This window comes from Rhynchophorus ferrugineus, unplaced genomic scaffold, assembly GCF_030347505.1.
Source record: "Rhynchophorus ferrugineus isolate W39M unplaced genomic scaffold, kcgeb_rfMv2 rfM3, whole genome shotgun sequence".
NCBI classification, from domain to species: domain Eukaryota; kingdom Metazoa; phylum Arthropoda; class Insecta; order Coleoptera; family Curculionidae; genus Rhynchophorus; species Rhynchophorus ferrugineus.
Genome location: NW_027472582.1, coordinates 64,714,627 through 64,728,990, shown reverse-complemented (window position 1 = coordinate 64,728,990; position 14,364 = coordinate 64,714,627). Strand labels below are relative to the sequence as shown.

Below are 14,364 nucleotides of genomic sequence, written 5' to 3'. Positions count from 1 at the left end.
ATTAAAAAATCCTTAATTCCGTATCCAATAGATGTAATCACTACATAGTATAAAACAAAGTCGCCTTTTCTGTCCCTATATCCCTATGTGCGCTTAAATCTTTAAAACTACGCAACGGATTTTGATGCCGTTTTTTTCAATAGATAGAGTGATTCAAGAGGAAGGTTTATATGTATAATACATGCTTAATATACTAAGGCAACATTGCTAATTTTAGAGGTTTCTAACGTGATGTCGTAAATTAACCTATTTTTTTAGGCTTATTTAGCAATTAGCAAAAACGCTGCCTAACCCTACGAGTTAGATCAAATTAATGTACTACAGTATTGTACACCATAAAAAGGTCTACAAAAAAGTCCGCGATGGTATATGTTTATCTTTTAGGGATAACCCACATTAACCATTTTTATTGTTTACTTTTTACGTGAGAAAATGGCTTATTTACGAAGCTATTTTAAGCAATACGGCATTAATCCTTATCGAATTAAGTACCTTAAATACAGTGTGCAATTAATATAGATCAATATGGTTCCTTACAGCATGTAAATTAAACAAATATTTTCGGAGATATTACAAATTTAAAATTTGCGTTTAAAAATGTGTAATGTAATAAAAATTGTATGAATTTAGATATTCCAAAGATAGCAGGAAATCTTCATAGTAAGTATAGGGGAAGAGGAATTGTTTTACTCCAAATTTAATGCGTGCAGGCCAAGGGCAGTAATGAACCAAAAATACTGGATCGATTTTAATCATGTTTTCATTGAGTGACATAGGCATATATATTTTATGCCCGTGCAAAGTCGGAGCGGGCCGCTATGTTTTTATATACAACGTTCATATTTTTTCTGTAGTGTATTTAATTTAGTATCAGCATTGCACCCGTGCGAAGCCGGGGCGGGTCGCTAGTATACCATAGAATAGAGAAATAATAACAAATATGTAGATATGTACCTTGTAAGTTGATGCAAATATGTGAACAGGGATTAACCAAACACTCGTCTACATCAATGCAATGGGTTATATTTTCTGTCGATATTTGATAGCCTTCAGGACAAGTGCACTCGTATCCTCCAATAATATTTTCGCAAGTATGGGAACATGTGTTCTCGCCCGTGTCGCACTCATTAACATCTAAAACAACGTTAATTTTCATAGAATACATAAAATACTAGTATATTTCCTTATGGCAACCAGTTAGTTGTTTATAAATATCCATCAATCACAACAAACTCATCCATACCAATGCATTCCCCTTCTACTAGTTCAAAACCTTTGTCACACGTCTTTGTTTTCTCAATCCTCGTTTGTATAACTTCATTGTCAGTGGTTTTTTCGTCCTCTTCGTCATATTCTTCTTCATATTCCTCTTCAACTTCCTCATCGGGTTCTTCAGATTTCTCCGAGGTAGGTTGTTTAACTGTTGTGGCTGTAGTAGTTAAACAAAAACGATTAATTAAATAATTGATTGATTATGTTTAATTATACATCATATTGAAAATCAAAATGTATTTACCAGTTATTGGAGCCTTTGGTTCCTCTGTACTCGATTTTGAAACTTCTTCTTCATCTTCATCTTCGTATTCATCCTCATACTCTTCATCATCTTCATTATTACGGCTTTCATTTGTTTCTAGTTGTGTTTGTTCTGTTGTTGTACTTTTTGGCGTGGTGCTTTCAATTTGAACCCCTAGCAAAAAAGTTATTATCATTCTTATTATCACTTATAACATTATTTTCTAAATAATTCACAATTAATTAAAGTAAACTTGATGTTTTTGTTCCTTACCAACTGTTTGAGCTTCTGATGATTTTATACTAGATTCTGTAACTTTGACTTGCTCTTCTTCGATTTCCTCTTCATATTCCTCATCATATTCTTTATCGTCTTCATTTTCGGGCTCTTCAGGTGTTCGTTCCGTTGTTGTGCTTTTTGCTGTATTTTTCTCAATTTCTATGGTTCAAAGAAAACATATTTTGATAAGCAGATTTGATAAAATTAATTTTTACAAAAAGGTTTTAGTTGGTAATTGGAAAAAGGGTTACCTTTGTCTGTGTACTTCGAAATTTCGTTTTCTTGACGTTCTTCTTCCTCTTCTTCGTCATACTCTTCATCGTATTCCACCTTAACTTCATAATCAGATTTTTCAGTTGTTGGTTGGATTTGTCCGGCCACTTTACCGGTTTGTTCGGTTTCTATTTGACATACATAATTTAGAATAATTTCTAACTGATTCAAATATTTTGATGGTACATTGGAACATTGGAATAAACCAGAAGTGTTAATAATAGTAAATAAAATTTTTATATTAATTGGAATTATGTTAATTCGTACAATATTCGGCTGTTGTTTATTCTTTAACCAAATAAAATGTATTGACATTGACAGTTAGAAATAGTTATTTTACTTAGAATAGGGTGTTGAAAAAGGCATCAGAATGCTGTGACGTCTCCTATTATAGAACGCTACTAATTAATTAGAATAATACTACTGTACTACTTAATAATTTATGTCTAATTTGATAGAAGTTAATTACCACTTTTTGTCACGCTCTCTGTACTCGAAGGTGTAACTTCTTTTTCGTGATTTTCTTCCTTATAATCTTCTTCCTCGTATTCCTCATCATATTCTTCGTCAGTTTTATAATCAGACTCTTCAGTCTCCTTTCCATGTGTTGCTCCATTAGATGTGCTTTCCGTTGTGGAAGTTTCAGGTACTATTTATGGAAAGAAAATTTTATTACCCAGATTATATTATACATCTTCATGATATATGTTTATATTAATTTAAGCATTCGTTATTTCAGGGTGAGTACTGATGAGTCGGGCAGTTATTTCGATTACCTTTCAATTTTTCTTCTTTTGTATCAGTTGGTGGTGAAGTCACGGGTTCTTCTTCTTCGTCGTACTCCTCGTCATATTCATCTTCTTCATCTCCGTTATTTTTATTAGTTGATGATACTGTTACTGGCGTTGTTGTTGAAGTTGTACTTGTTATAGGTGCTGGCACATCATTATCGTCATTTTCATTTTCAGTATGAAAAACTCGCCTTTCGCTCTCTTGGTGTATATTGTTGTTGGTTTCTTCTTCTAACCGATCTTCGTTTTCCTGTATATTTATTACAAGTAAGATATGTTAACAGTTGTATTTTAATTTATGTATTAGAGTCAAACGACAATCATTAAGGATGAAGTGATCGATATATTAATTAACACATTTCAGAATATTTGGTTTAAATGTATTCAAAGTAATTGCTGATACTTAACTATTCCCTGGTTCCATAGTAAAATGTATTCAGGCAGATGTCTTTAGAAATATTATCAAGAAATAAATTATTGTAACTGAACAATAGTAATATTATTTGACTTATTTGGTAGATATGGTCATTTTTTAACACAGCACTAAGACTGTGCTAGTGCATGCAAGATACCTGAAGTAATGATGACCTAATCCTTTAGATTTGCAAATGTACCATATTTCGAATGTAAGTGAAAGAAGAGAAGAATTTATGAAGTAATTTCTAAAAGGGGCTTTAGGGTTCGAAATACTGAAGTCATAGAGAAATCTAAATTTAAATTTCTGTTAATAAGATCACCAACTCTATTATTAATATAATGTTATGTACTATACATTAAATAGATTTAACTAACAAATCGATAAGATGGTCCTTTTAACTATATTTAAATTTCATGTAATTTTATGTTGTTAATTAAATGTTGTTAAATTTTTAATTTAATTTACCGGTAAATCCTGAGGTTTGTTTGTTGAATTTTTAGCAGTCGAGGTTTCCGTTTCATCCTCATAGTCGTCATATTCCTCTTCGTACTCGTCGTACTCTTGCTCACTTTTGCTTTTGTCTTCTTTTTTCGTTTCCTCAACTTCCTTTGTTTCTTTGTTTTTGTCAGATGCGCCTGGCTGTGGTTTACTTTCTGACGTTATTATTGATTCTGTGGATGATGTAGTCACGGTGGCCTCGGTGGCTGGAGGAACTAAAACAAATTATCGATGTTAATCTTCTTTAAACAGATGCAAGTTGTTCTTTGGATACCTGGTGGTTTGGTCGAACTCGATTGCGTGGGATTTTCATCGTAATCCTCTTCATCATCGTATTCTTCGTCGTAGTCTTCACCTCTTTCGATATTAGATTCGCTCGTTTCTGTTATCTTGTTTTCCAACTGAGGATCTTGTATCACTACGAAATCGCCAGATTCTTTTTTGCCACCATTTGTTTCTTGTCGGTTGTTCTTTTTCGGTTGTTCTTCTTTGGTTTCTTCGTTGTCCTCTCCATCATAATATTCTTCATCTAAAAATATAAAATCGCCAGATTATTGCTATTTTTTCTAATAAACTCACGTACCTTCATAATCTTCATCTTCGTACTCTTCATATTCATCTTCGTTGCCTGTATTATCATCATTGGGTTCGTCTGACATATAACCTTCTTCCTCGGTTAAACAATAATAAGATCCTATCGTATTAACGCAGTTATTTCGACAAGACGACTTAACATGGGGAGTAGAGCATTCGTCTATATCTGTAAATATACTTCACGGTTTTTGGATGTATGTAATAATGTGATGTGATTTTTAGTAATTGTTACTAGTGTAATTGTTTGTTTTTCATTATAATTTCATTACTAATAAAATCATATCAATGGAGCAGGTGAGATTTATATCGATTGCGATAGTATAGTTAAGATTTCACATCCGCCAGCTTATAAAAGGAAGGTATTAGATATGGAAAGCATGTGACTACTTTAGATTGTATACATTGGTTGTTACTTTGGGTATTTTTGAATGTTAAACGGCTCCCTAAATTTTTTTGGACTTCTTTAGGTATTTTACATTATCTTAATAGTTCGGATTGATTTGTCAAATTCATTTGAAGTTTGAGCCGAAGAAAATATCCATTGAAAATCTTCCCGTGGATTTTTAAAAAGGTAGTGAATGGAATTTGGCCCTCGAAAAGTTTCAACGATCTGATCTTATATGATAATATCGCTGTATTTGCTGATATAGATATTGAGATAGATATTAGGCTTCTAATATTCTTCATGATATAATTAGTATTGCTGAGTCATATAGCTTCAGAAATATTGAAGAAATTAGAAAACTATTGTCTCTTATTATATATTAAATCTCAATGGTTGCAGTAGTTTAATTACTTGGAATCAGTAATACAGGACAAAAATTGGTATCTACTGCTGAAGTAATAAGAATTATCGGCTAAGAAGGAGCTTTTGTTTCTCTTTTCTATCTTTGATAAAGCGGGTGAAAGAGAAGAAATATTACAATAAGGACTAAAATTCATCTGTATCGAACGATAATTACAACACAACAACTTGAACACGGTCACCATCTGAAACTTTACACCTTCCAAATGTTATGCTTATTATTATTTTAAATGAAGTCATTTGTTTAAGATGACGTAACACTTTGTCCAAGAACTAGGAACCAGAAACCAGGAATTTTTTCTTTAAATAAATCGCGAGAGTAGAAAAGATGAAAGGGAAATTATATAAAAGAGAGGAAGAAGGTGATCATATGGAAAAACAAAAGATTTTTCACACGCTGCAAAGGTCCCATCACTATTAGAATTCATTCAAAATGAATATACATTTTTGTGTAAAGGAATTATGAACAGACTGGAATGATGCGAGCAACTTTTGCAACACTATCGTAACAAAAGACGATGTCAAGAAGGTCGACATATAAAATCCTGGAAATATTAGACGAGAAAATTTGAAACAATTGTTTATTGTTGGAGAATGAAAAAAAGACATACTGGAAAAAATGTGTTAGTTTTAACGCTGATTATATTGAAAAATAGATATAAGACTTCTCAGTTCAACAATTGAAAGTTAATGTATTTTTTCCTGATTCTCTTATTTCATTTATTATTTGTTCTATAACTAGACATTGCTTAGGTATTGCTTTTAAGTTAACCCTCGTATATATGAAACTAATTCTATTTGTTTGATTTTATGTATTTAATAAATTTGATTAAATCGGTAAATAATTTAATCGAGATTTATTAAAATATGCGGTTCTTACTCTATAATATAACATATGATATATACTTTTAATTTTAATGGTGCGTATGTTAGTAGTGTAAATACTGGGGATAACATAATAAAATCTACACTAAAAACACAAAAGAATATTTTAGATTATGTTTGGTTTTGTGGACAATACTGAAATTAATCTTCTTTTGTGTAAATTAGTTCTGATCTTCTTTTGTAAGTTAACAGCTGTGTTAATAGCAATTAAAATGTAATATATGTAACTATTGCTATGGTTGCCATAAAGAATGGATATGCGTTTTTCGGATAAACATACATAATGAACAAAAAAATCGAATTATTTTACCTTTGCAGGTTTTCCAGTTGTCTCCAAGTTCCATACCGTCTGGACAAGTGCAGAAAGATTTCCCGTGAACGTTGATGCAGCTGTGGGAACAGCCCGATACCCCTTCGGTGCATTCGTTGATGTCGGCGCAAGTGTGGCCATCAGATGCGAGTCTAGTTCCGTGGTCTTTACAGCTGCACTTGTAAGAACCTAAAGAAATATTTAATTATTTCTCTGTAATTATTTTAATGAATGGAATTTTAGTGATGTTCAAATGTTATCTTTTACTGTCATTATAACAACAAAAAATAGAAATATAATATGGGAATTGAAATGAGCACACCGGTAACTACAACAGGTTAATTGAAAAGTCACCGATCTGACGTATAGATGGCTCTACTATGATTAACTCCATATGTTTTTAGTTAGCCCTAACCCTCAAAAGATGCGTGTATAAATTTGACAGCTGTCGGACCATTACTTTGTGAATTATAGCATTTTGAGTAAAGCAAAAACTTAGCTTGATGCCGAGTTTCCGGACACTGTTCCAGGAAAATCAACTACTAGTGATTGATATGCTAAGTTTAGACGTGGTGAAATGAGCACCGAAGAATGGTGAACGCTGTGGACTCCCAAAAGAGGTTGTTACCGACGAAAACATTAAAAAAATCCACAAAATAATTTTGAATAAAAGTAAATTGAAATTGAATGAAATAGCAGACACTCTGAAGATATCAACTGGACGTGTACATCATATCATTCACGAATATTTTTGTGAATGAATTTATTGTTGTGATGATGTTATTTTTGTAACATTTAAGGTAAATATTAATAATTGTGTAAAGTGTCAAATCATAATATGAGTATGATTTTTCAGTATGTGGCGGTTCAAATAAAATAAATTGTTTTCCAAAGTTTTTTTTGGTCTAGCGCAGAAATACATGTATTTTTTGAACCGGAACAGAACAGGTTTATTTTTTGCATTTTAAACGACGACCAGATGGTTATAGATCCAGATGTATGGAATATCATTGCTTAAACAAGATGCAATTTCTAATTGTGATTTTAATAGTACGTTATTCATTAAAATCTACTTCGATAAATACCACACATACAGGTAATATTGAAAGCAAATCAATTCCGCAGCAATCCAATTAAGTATATATATATATATATATATATATATATATATATATATATATATATATATATATATATATATATATATATAAAGAAGAATAGAAGGTTTCTTAATCAGAATTGTAACAGGAATTTAATATATTCAGTAAATTCAAATATTTTATTTTTATGTACATCTTGGACAAATAATTTTTTAATGTTTTGTTTTTACTTTATAACATTTAATTTAAAATATGTGATGTTGAAATATGAATGTGTGATATTGAAATGTTAACGCCCTCTGGTGGCTAGGACGAATAAAATTTGGTTACAACTTTATACAGGGGAGATCGCATTCTAAGCGCTTGATCAATCTATTTTCGGAAAGGAGCGAGATCATTTTTTTGGGAAACGATGTCTAATTTCCGTAGTAGATTTTTACCCCGGTACACTACATCTTTTACTACACTGATGTTCATCAATTTTTATATTATTACTCCACAATAATTAATGTTAAACAGAAAATCGCGGATCAATCAACAATCAACAGAAAAAACGAAAATTTCTTGATCTAAACAAAAACCAAAACCTTCAAACAACAAACTAAAAAATGGACGCCCATAGAAAATGTTGACTTCAGACAATTTGATCGACCAATCACATTCCATGTTAGTGGCGGCACCGTGAAATTTCTATTTTTTCTATGAAGATGGCGTTAATTTTATGATTGAATGATGAGTGAAAATAATATTATGTGTATGATTTAATTTTTACAGATGAAAAGTAATCAATCTCTAAAAGTCAATATATCTCTTAGTTTTAATTGTATCATATAAAAATTATATCCATAAGAAAATAGCAAAATAAAATTTATTTGTGATTGATTTTGTGTTATTTCAAAATCGATTCTCCATCCAACACCTTTTTTTATTAGCCTATTTTAGATATGATATATTATGGTGTTAAACAGTTTCATTATGACGGCGATTTGTTATATCGATACGCCTCTGAGGTGTTTGTGAATCCAATAAGTCCAGGTTAGTCAATTTTTATTACAGTTGGTTTATTTTTAAAATATTCAAATTAGTTCTTCAAACAAACCGATGGCATCACACACACACATCACCGATCAATTAAAATACTGCGTTGAAATATATTTAACTGCCCATCTCTGTTTGGTTATATTATATATACGTTGTTTGGTTATATAGCTAGGCCTTATTGAGACATCTGAAGTAAATCGCTTAGTGTAGGTTCAATTATTTAATTTTTACGACACCTTATAGCGACATCTCTGTTGGGTGTCTCTAATTTTAAGAAGCATTAAGAAATAATTCTTACCTATCTATTATTCGTAAACTTACCGTGTGTATTGTGACATATATCTTGACATGGACCGTGGCCATTTCTTAAATGACATTCGTTAATGTCCTCGCATGATTTTCCATCCTTGGCCAGCCGGAAACCAGACTTGCAAGAACATTTCAACGTACCCAGGACGTTATTACAAATATGCTCACAGTTTCCATTATTAATGCTGCAGTCGCTTATATCTGAAACAAAACAGAAATATGTTATATAAATATATGTTATAAGAAATATGTTATTGCATATATACATATATATATGTACGGAACTAAGAAAATAGAGATTTAACTTTATAGGCAATTTGGGAGAAACTTTTCGCGAAGTCCAGTATCCAGATGTCATTACTTTGAACTTATTATTTGTTTTAATTGCTATACTAAGAGTCGCGAAGACATTTGATTGGTTCATTTCGATTTTATGGTGGGTTTATTATTTTTATTACCTTAGCTAGGAAAAGTGTGATTAAATTATTAGGCATTAGTTTATTAGTATAATATTAGTCGGTAGCAATATACATATAATTCATCTTCGGTATATTTTTATTTTTTCAGTAGTAGTCGTAGTTTTCAACTGCTTTTTCATTTAGATAATTTTTCCAGGATTTATTCCTTTGGTTTATTTCTATATTTATTTCTTGAACCCACAACGCTATTTGTTTCAGGTCTTTTGTTAAATTATTGAAATAATTCCAAGTTTGTTATAATTTAATTTTTTAACTTGTAATAAGTTCTTTCTATGTTGACTGTTTTTAATGAGTAGATTTATTTTCTTCTCTTATTGTCATTACTACTAAATAGTAATCATTTATTTTGTGGATTTTTCTTCTCTGTTTTTCCAATAGGTGGATTTTCTTATAGTACGAATATGTTATTATCATTTTATGAAAAAGATTAAAATCTGACATTCTTTTTCCATTGTTATTTCTCAACTTTTTTCCGTATTTTCCAATTATTGCATTGTATGTACTATGGGTCCCTCTTATTCTGCTCTTAAAATATCCAAGAAAGCATAATTTTTCATTACCTTCATCATTTATCTGTATTAGAACCTTATTAGAAACGTATACAATTATTATGCTTTTGTTTCATTTTTATTTTACATACTTTTTAGTAATGTTCTTTCTGAATACATCGTCCATTTTCTACTTCTTAGTTCCAGTTTTTATTGTAAATTTACAATTCCTGAAAAAATTCCTTAGAATAATGTTTTTGTGAATATGAAACTCATGAAGAATTTTCACCTGATTATATTATATAGTCTATTCAAAGTTATTTTGTACATACGTCATCTAAATTTGTGACGTCAAAACGTCGCAATGTTGCCGCATCAACTCTGTGTTTTAGTTCAGTTTGGCTTTTACATAAAACAAAATATTAAACTAAATAAAATAATTGAACAAAACTATTATCAATTATAATTTATTTTAACATTATAGTACATCCAAAAACTACAGTTAATTATACAGCCACAATAGTTTATAGGTTAGAGTTATAACCTCTTATCACTATTGTTTTCAAGAATTTTGCATATGTCTGACAAGCGGACGATTTCGACAGGCTCATTCGTTTACGCGTTCGAACTCATCAGATATGATATGATATGATGCCATTGTGTCTCATTTTAACTAGAATAAAATGAGAAGGAAATTATTGTCTGATTCTAAAATGAATTTACAAATTACGTCAGGCAGTACGTTAAACATCTTGATGACGTATGTACAAAAAAATTTGAATAGACTATATATAGGATAACGCCAAATGAAAAGTAAATTTATCAATCCAATTAAAACAAATATTTATATACGTTTAATATTGAGTTATGTCAACATTTATAGATATTAAATTATTTTTGAAGTATTTTGAAGTATTTTTTCAGTATTTATAAATACTATTTCAATATCATAAATATTATGTTTCTGTTATTAATTTGGTTATCCTACATATTTGTGATGATCTGCAAGGGAATTTAGTCAAAATTGAAAAACCAAATTCATGTTACATGGAAGTTTCTTCATTTATCAATATTCTAATTACACCACACTTATTAATTAATATATTAAACACTTCCTTGAAATTATATTTTTCCGACAGATCGATGTATTTATTGACCATATTGTGTACAAGGCGTAGGACGTTTTGTAGTATGAATAAAAGGCGACTTGACTCTTTTTGTTTAATGGCTGTGGGTCCCACGCGCGGGGCTATATCTATAATTTCACATTGAACAAATATTTAAAAAAGTGATATAACAGATCGTCGGAATCCAATCCTAAATGAATCACATATCAATAAAAAGATGATATAAAAGCAATCACAAGTTGAATCATACGGAATGATTAAAATAATGGGTATGAACTAAGAGCTATACAGAACTGAAAAAAAATGACATAAATTATGTTATGTACGTTAAGAATGTAGCAATGAATGGAACTTGGAATATCATTAACATAATTAATTTTAAACTATATTGCAGACATATATTACATAATGTTAATTGTAATGTATTAATAGTTCCAAGGTTTTTTTTGTTTTATAATATATATGGAGTAATTTTAATAAATTCGGTAAAAAAGAGTATTTTTATTAATAAAATGTTTATTAATTTATTACAATTGTTTTGTTTGTATTTCCCGAACTAAAATTAAATTAAACTATTTTAACTGAAGTTAAGAGTACACTTATACACTATATATAAGGTGGCGTGGCTTTAACCTTCAATCTTCAATCGTGTACACTTCAACAGCTGTATTGCTTTCACGATGCTGCGATTCAGTAACCTTATTTATGTTTTAAGGCGAAATCTTGGATAATTTCGTAGATCTCCAGAGAGTTCAGTCAGCTATTCTTTGGTAAAGTTGCGAGAAGCATTGTGTAAATAAGATATTAACAGCAGAACTTTTTTTTGCTAGTATTGGATTAATAGTCAGTTTAATATTAATGCAACGTCATATTTGCAGCCCATAAGACTAAATGGGCTTTATAATTGATTGATAAACTAATCTCTTTGAAGTTAGGTCAAGTTGTGAATATCTTTTGACCAACAAGTACATTTCTTTGATTTTCACTCAACTGCTCTGCTTTTTGTTTAACGTGATTCATTTCTCCACTAAATGCTATATAGTTCTCCAATTTTATTTTATCCTTATTGTTTAAAGTTTCGAATTCTTTTATATCATTCAATGTCCTTTGAGAGCATCTCTGAGAGGCCAAGAGGATCACACGCAAGGTCGTTTATATTGGCTTGATGAAGGAACCAGTTAACTGATCATAACATCTCTCAGATGTCTTAAAACTTCCTAATACAAAGGGTTAGTTATTTGTATAGCCAGAACACTAAATACAGACAAATATTATTTATTTTATCTTTTGGTCTGAGGTAGTTGGGAGGCATCGATTGGCATTTTGCAAAAAAAGTTAATACAAATATGTAGAAATAAAAATTTAATTTTTGGATCAAGTAAAAATTATGATAAACTAAAATATTATTTGGACCAATTAGATATTATAAAAATTCAAAATGGCTGTTTTAGAATCAAAAATAGGATTTTTTCCAAGTAAGCTCGGTTATACCTGTCACATGGTTTGTTTATAAACATTTGAAACAATGAAAGAGATAGAAGTTAAACCAGAGGAATTTCATAGCTTCATTTATCCTAGTTTTTACAATTTTGTATTATTGGGTAAATGAGTTTGAATATGACTGGATATCCACAAAAGATGAATGCTTTGTATCAAACTGATGAAAACTTTTGTATCACAAATTTAGTATGAAAACAAAACAAATAGCATTCAGTATGCAAAACTTTACACATGAGAATATAAACAGTTACAGGTTTTCTAAACGAGATTATCTGTCTTTTTTCCAAGAACCTATTGTTTGATCATTGTCAAAAAAAAATAAACATGGGACAATAAAAAGTGATGGTAAAAATATTTTCTAAAACTGGATTTATAAAAATTACTTATAATACTTAATCAGATAACACATTATAAATGTACTTACCAGTACTGTGTTTAGTCTGTTTTTTGTGTCTGATTTTATGGTGACGGCTCTTGTGCTCTAATGTTTCTTGTGTGCCTACAATTAATAGAAAGAAGTATTATCATAGTGTTTTATTAACAACTTGCATGCGATTTCAATACATTGATTTGTAAAAAGAAATAATATACAACTGAAACTGTGACAAGCTAATTTAAACCATTAAATATGTTATAATTTTTTATGAAAATATAATGTACGCAGTGTATAATTAATATATGTATTAGTGTCAAATTTTTGCTGTAAAATGTTGATTGCGGCTGAAAAACTATTGTGCCTTGAAATATTCATCCCTTGGGATTTGGTTGTCAACAGGTAATAATTGTGGTTATAATTATTAGCTGTCGATAGACCTAGGCCAATTTTGACTCAAATATAATGATAAAAGTGTGATAGCGGTCTTTTAAAAGTAATATTTTAATTGGTCAGTGTGTAATGACTATTGGATGTTGTTAGGTCATTGAAAATATAAACTAATATTCGTGATATCTATTAATATATTTGTAAAAAAGAATAATGGAGAATATGTTGTAGAATTGTATTAAAATAATGACCACATTAACTATTTTAGTAACTTGGTCCTACATAAATTCAGTTACTCTTGAATTGGACTATAAAAAGGAAATCAAAAGATGATTTACACTATGTTATATGAGAAATAAGGTAAATTATTGGACACTTATTTTTGGATTCTTCTATTTAAGGAGTATTTATATACATTCAAGAGAGGTATATGGATCTATACACAAATATTCCGCTATTAAGCTTTTTTGATAGCAAATGAAAACTGATATCAAATAATAATTAATGAGACTAGGTAATACCAGATCAAGTAATATTAATAAATCTTCATTCTTGGACACCGACTTTCTGAAGCTTATCATAAATCTCTTTTTATTTTTAAGGGTAACATAATAGTTTTATTTTTTGATCCAGGTGTTCCAAACTGTTGGGTACGTGCCAGATCTAGAAAAGCATTTCGAGTGATTTTACATGCCCCGCTGCATCTAACTGTTGTTTGTTAACATTTTGTTGTTACAACGTTTCGATCAGATAATACAATTTGATGTGTGATGCCCCAGTTTTGTTTAGCTTGTTTTAATAATTAATTTAGTAAAGACCAATAAACATTTACACATTGTATATAGCTTGTTTATATTTTGTTATATGTATTAATTAACTCAGAACATCGACATTAATTTTTTGGAGGCAAGAGTTTAAAATGTAGTACGGAATAATTATTTTACTGATTTCAGCAACTAGGTTACTAACTATACAGAGTAGACTTTTCGAGTACAAAAAAAATCAACAAAGTGTCGTGTCCATGTACAATTAGTGTGTACTTTGTGTAATGAAAATATATTTTTTAATATGACAACTTTTATTAGGTAGCGTACTTCTGAGTACAGTCTACACTTATTGCTATTTTTTTTGTATTTGTATTTGTACTGAAATTAAATCACAAGCAAGACGAGTGTGGGATTAATATAT

General features: G+C 30.0%; 1 protein-coding gene across 1 annotated transcript in view; it reads right to left on the bottom strand.

Moving 5' to 3' along the window:
- Window positions 1–14,364, bottom strand: part of LOC143192436 (uncharacterized) — a 55,441-nt gene that overhangs the window by 26,208 nt on the left and 14,869 nt on the right. The window contains exons 2-14 of the mRNA XM_076397786.1: window positions 12,838–12,912; window positions 8,832–9,020; window positions 6,370–6,558; window positions 4,359–4,535; window positions 4,050–4,304; window positions 3,743–3,990; window positions 2,845–3,109; window positions 2,538–2,717; window positions 2,047–2,196; window positions 1,790–1,954; window positions 1,517–1,690; window positions 1,244–1,429; window positions 955–1,134 (exon numbers count right to left, since the gene is read on the bottom strand). Of these exons, the coding sequence (XP_076253901.1) occupies window positions 955–1,134; window positions 1,244–1,429; window positions 1,517–1,690; window positions 1,790–1,954; window positions 2,047–2,196; window positions 2,538–2,717; window positions 2,845–3,109; window positions 3,743–3,990; window positions 4,050–4,304; window positions 4,359–4,535; window positions 6,370–6,558; window positions 8,832–9,020; window positions 12,838–12,912 (2,433 nt within the window). The remainder of the gene's footprint in view (window positions 1–954; window positions 1,135–1,243; window positions 1,430–1,516; window positions 1,691–1,789; window positions 1,955–2,046; window positions 2,197–2,537; window positions 2,718–2,844; window positions 3,110–3,742; window positions 3,991–4,049; window positions 4,305–4,358; window positions 4,536–6,369; window positions 6,559–8,831; window positions 9,021–12,837; window positions 12,913–14,364) is intronic.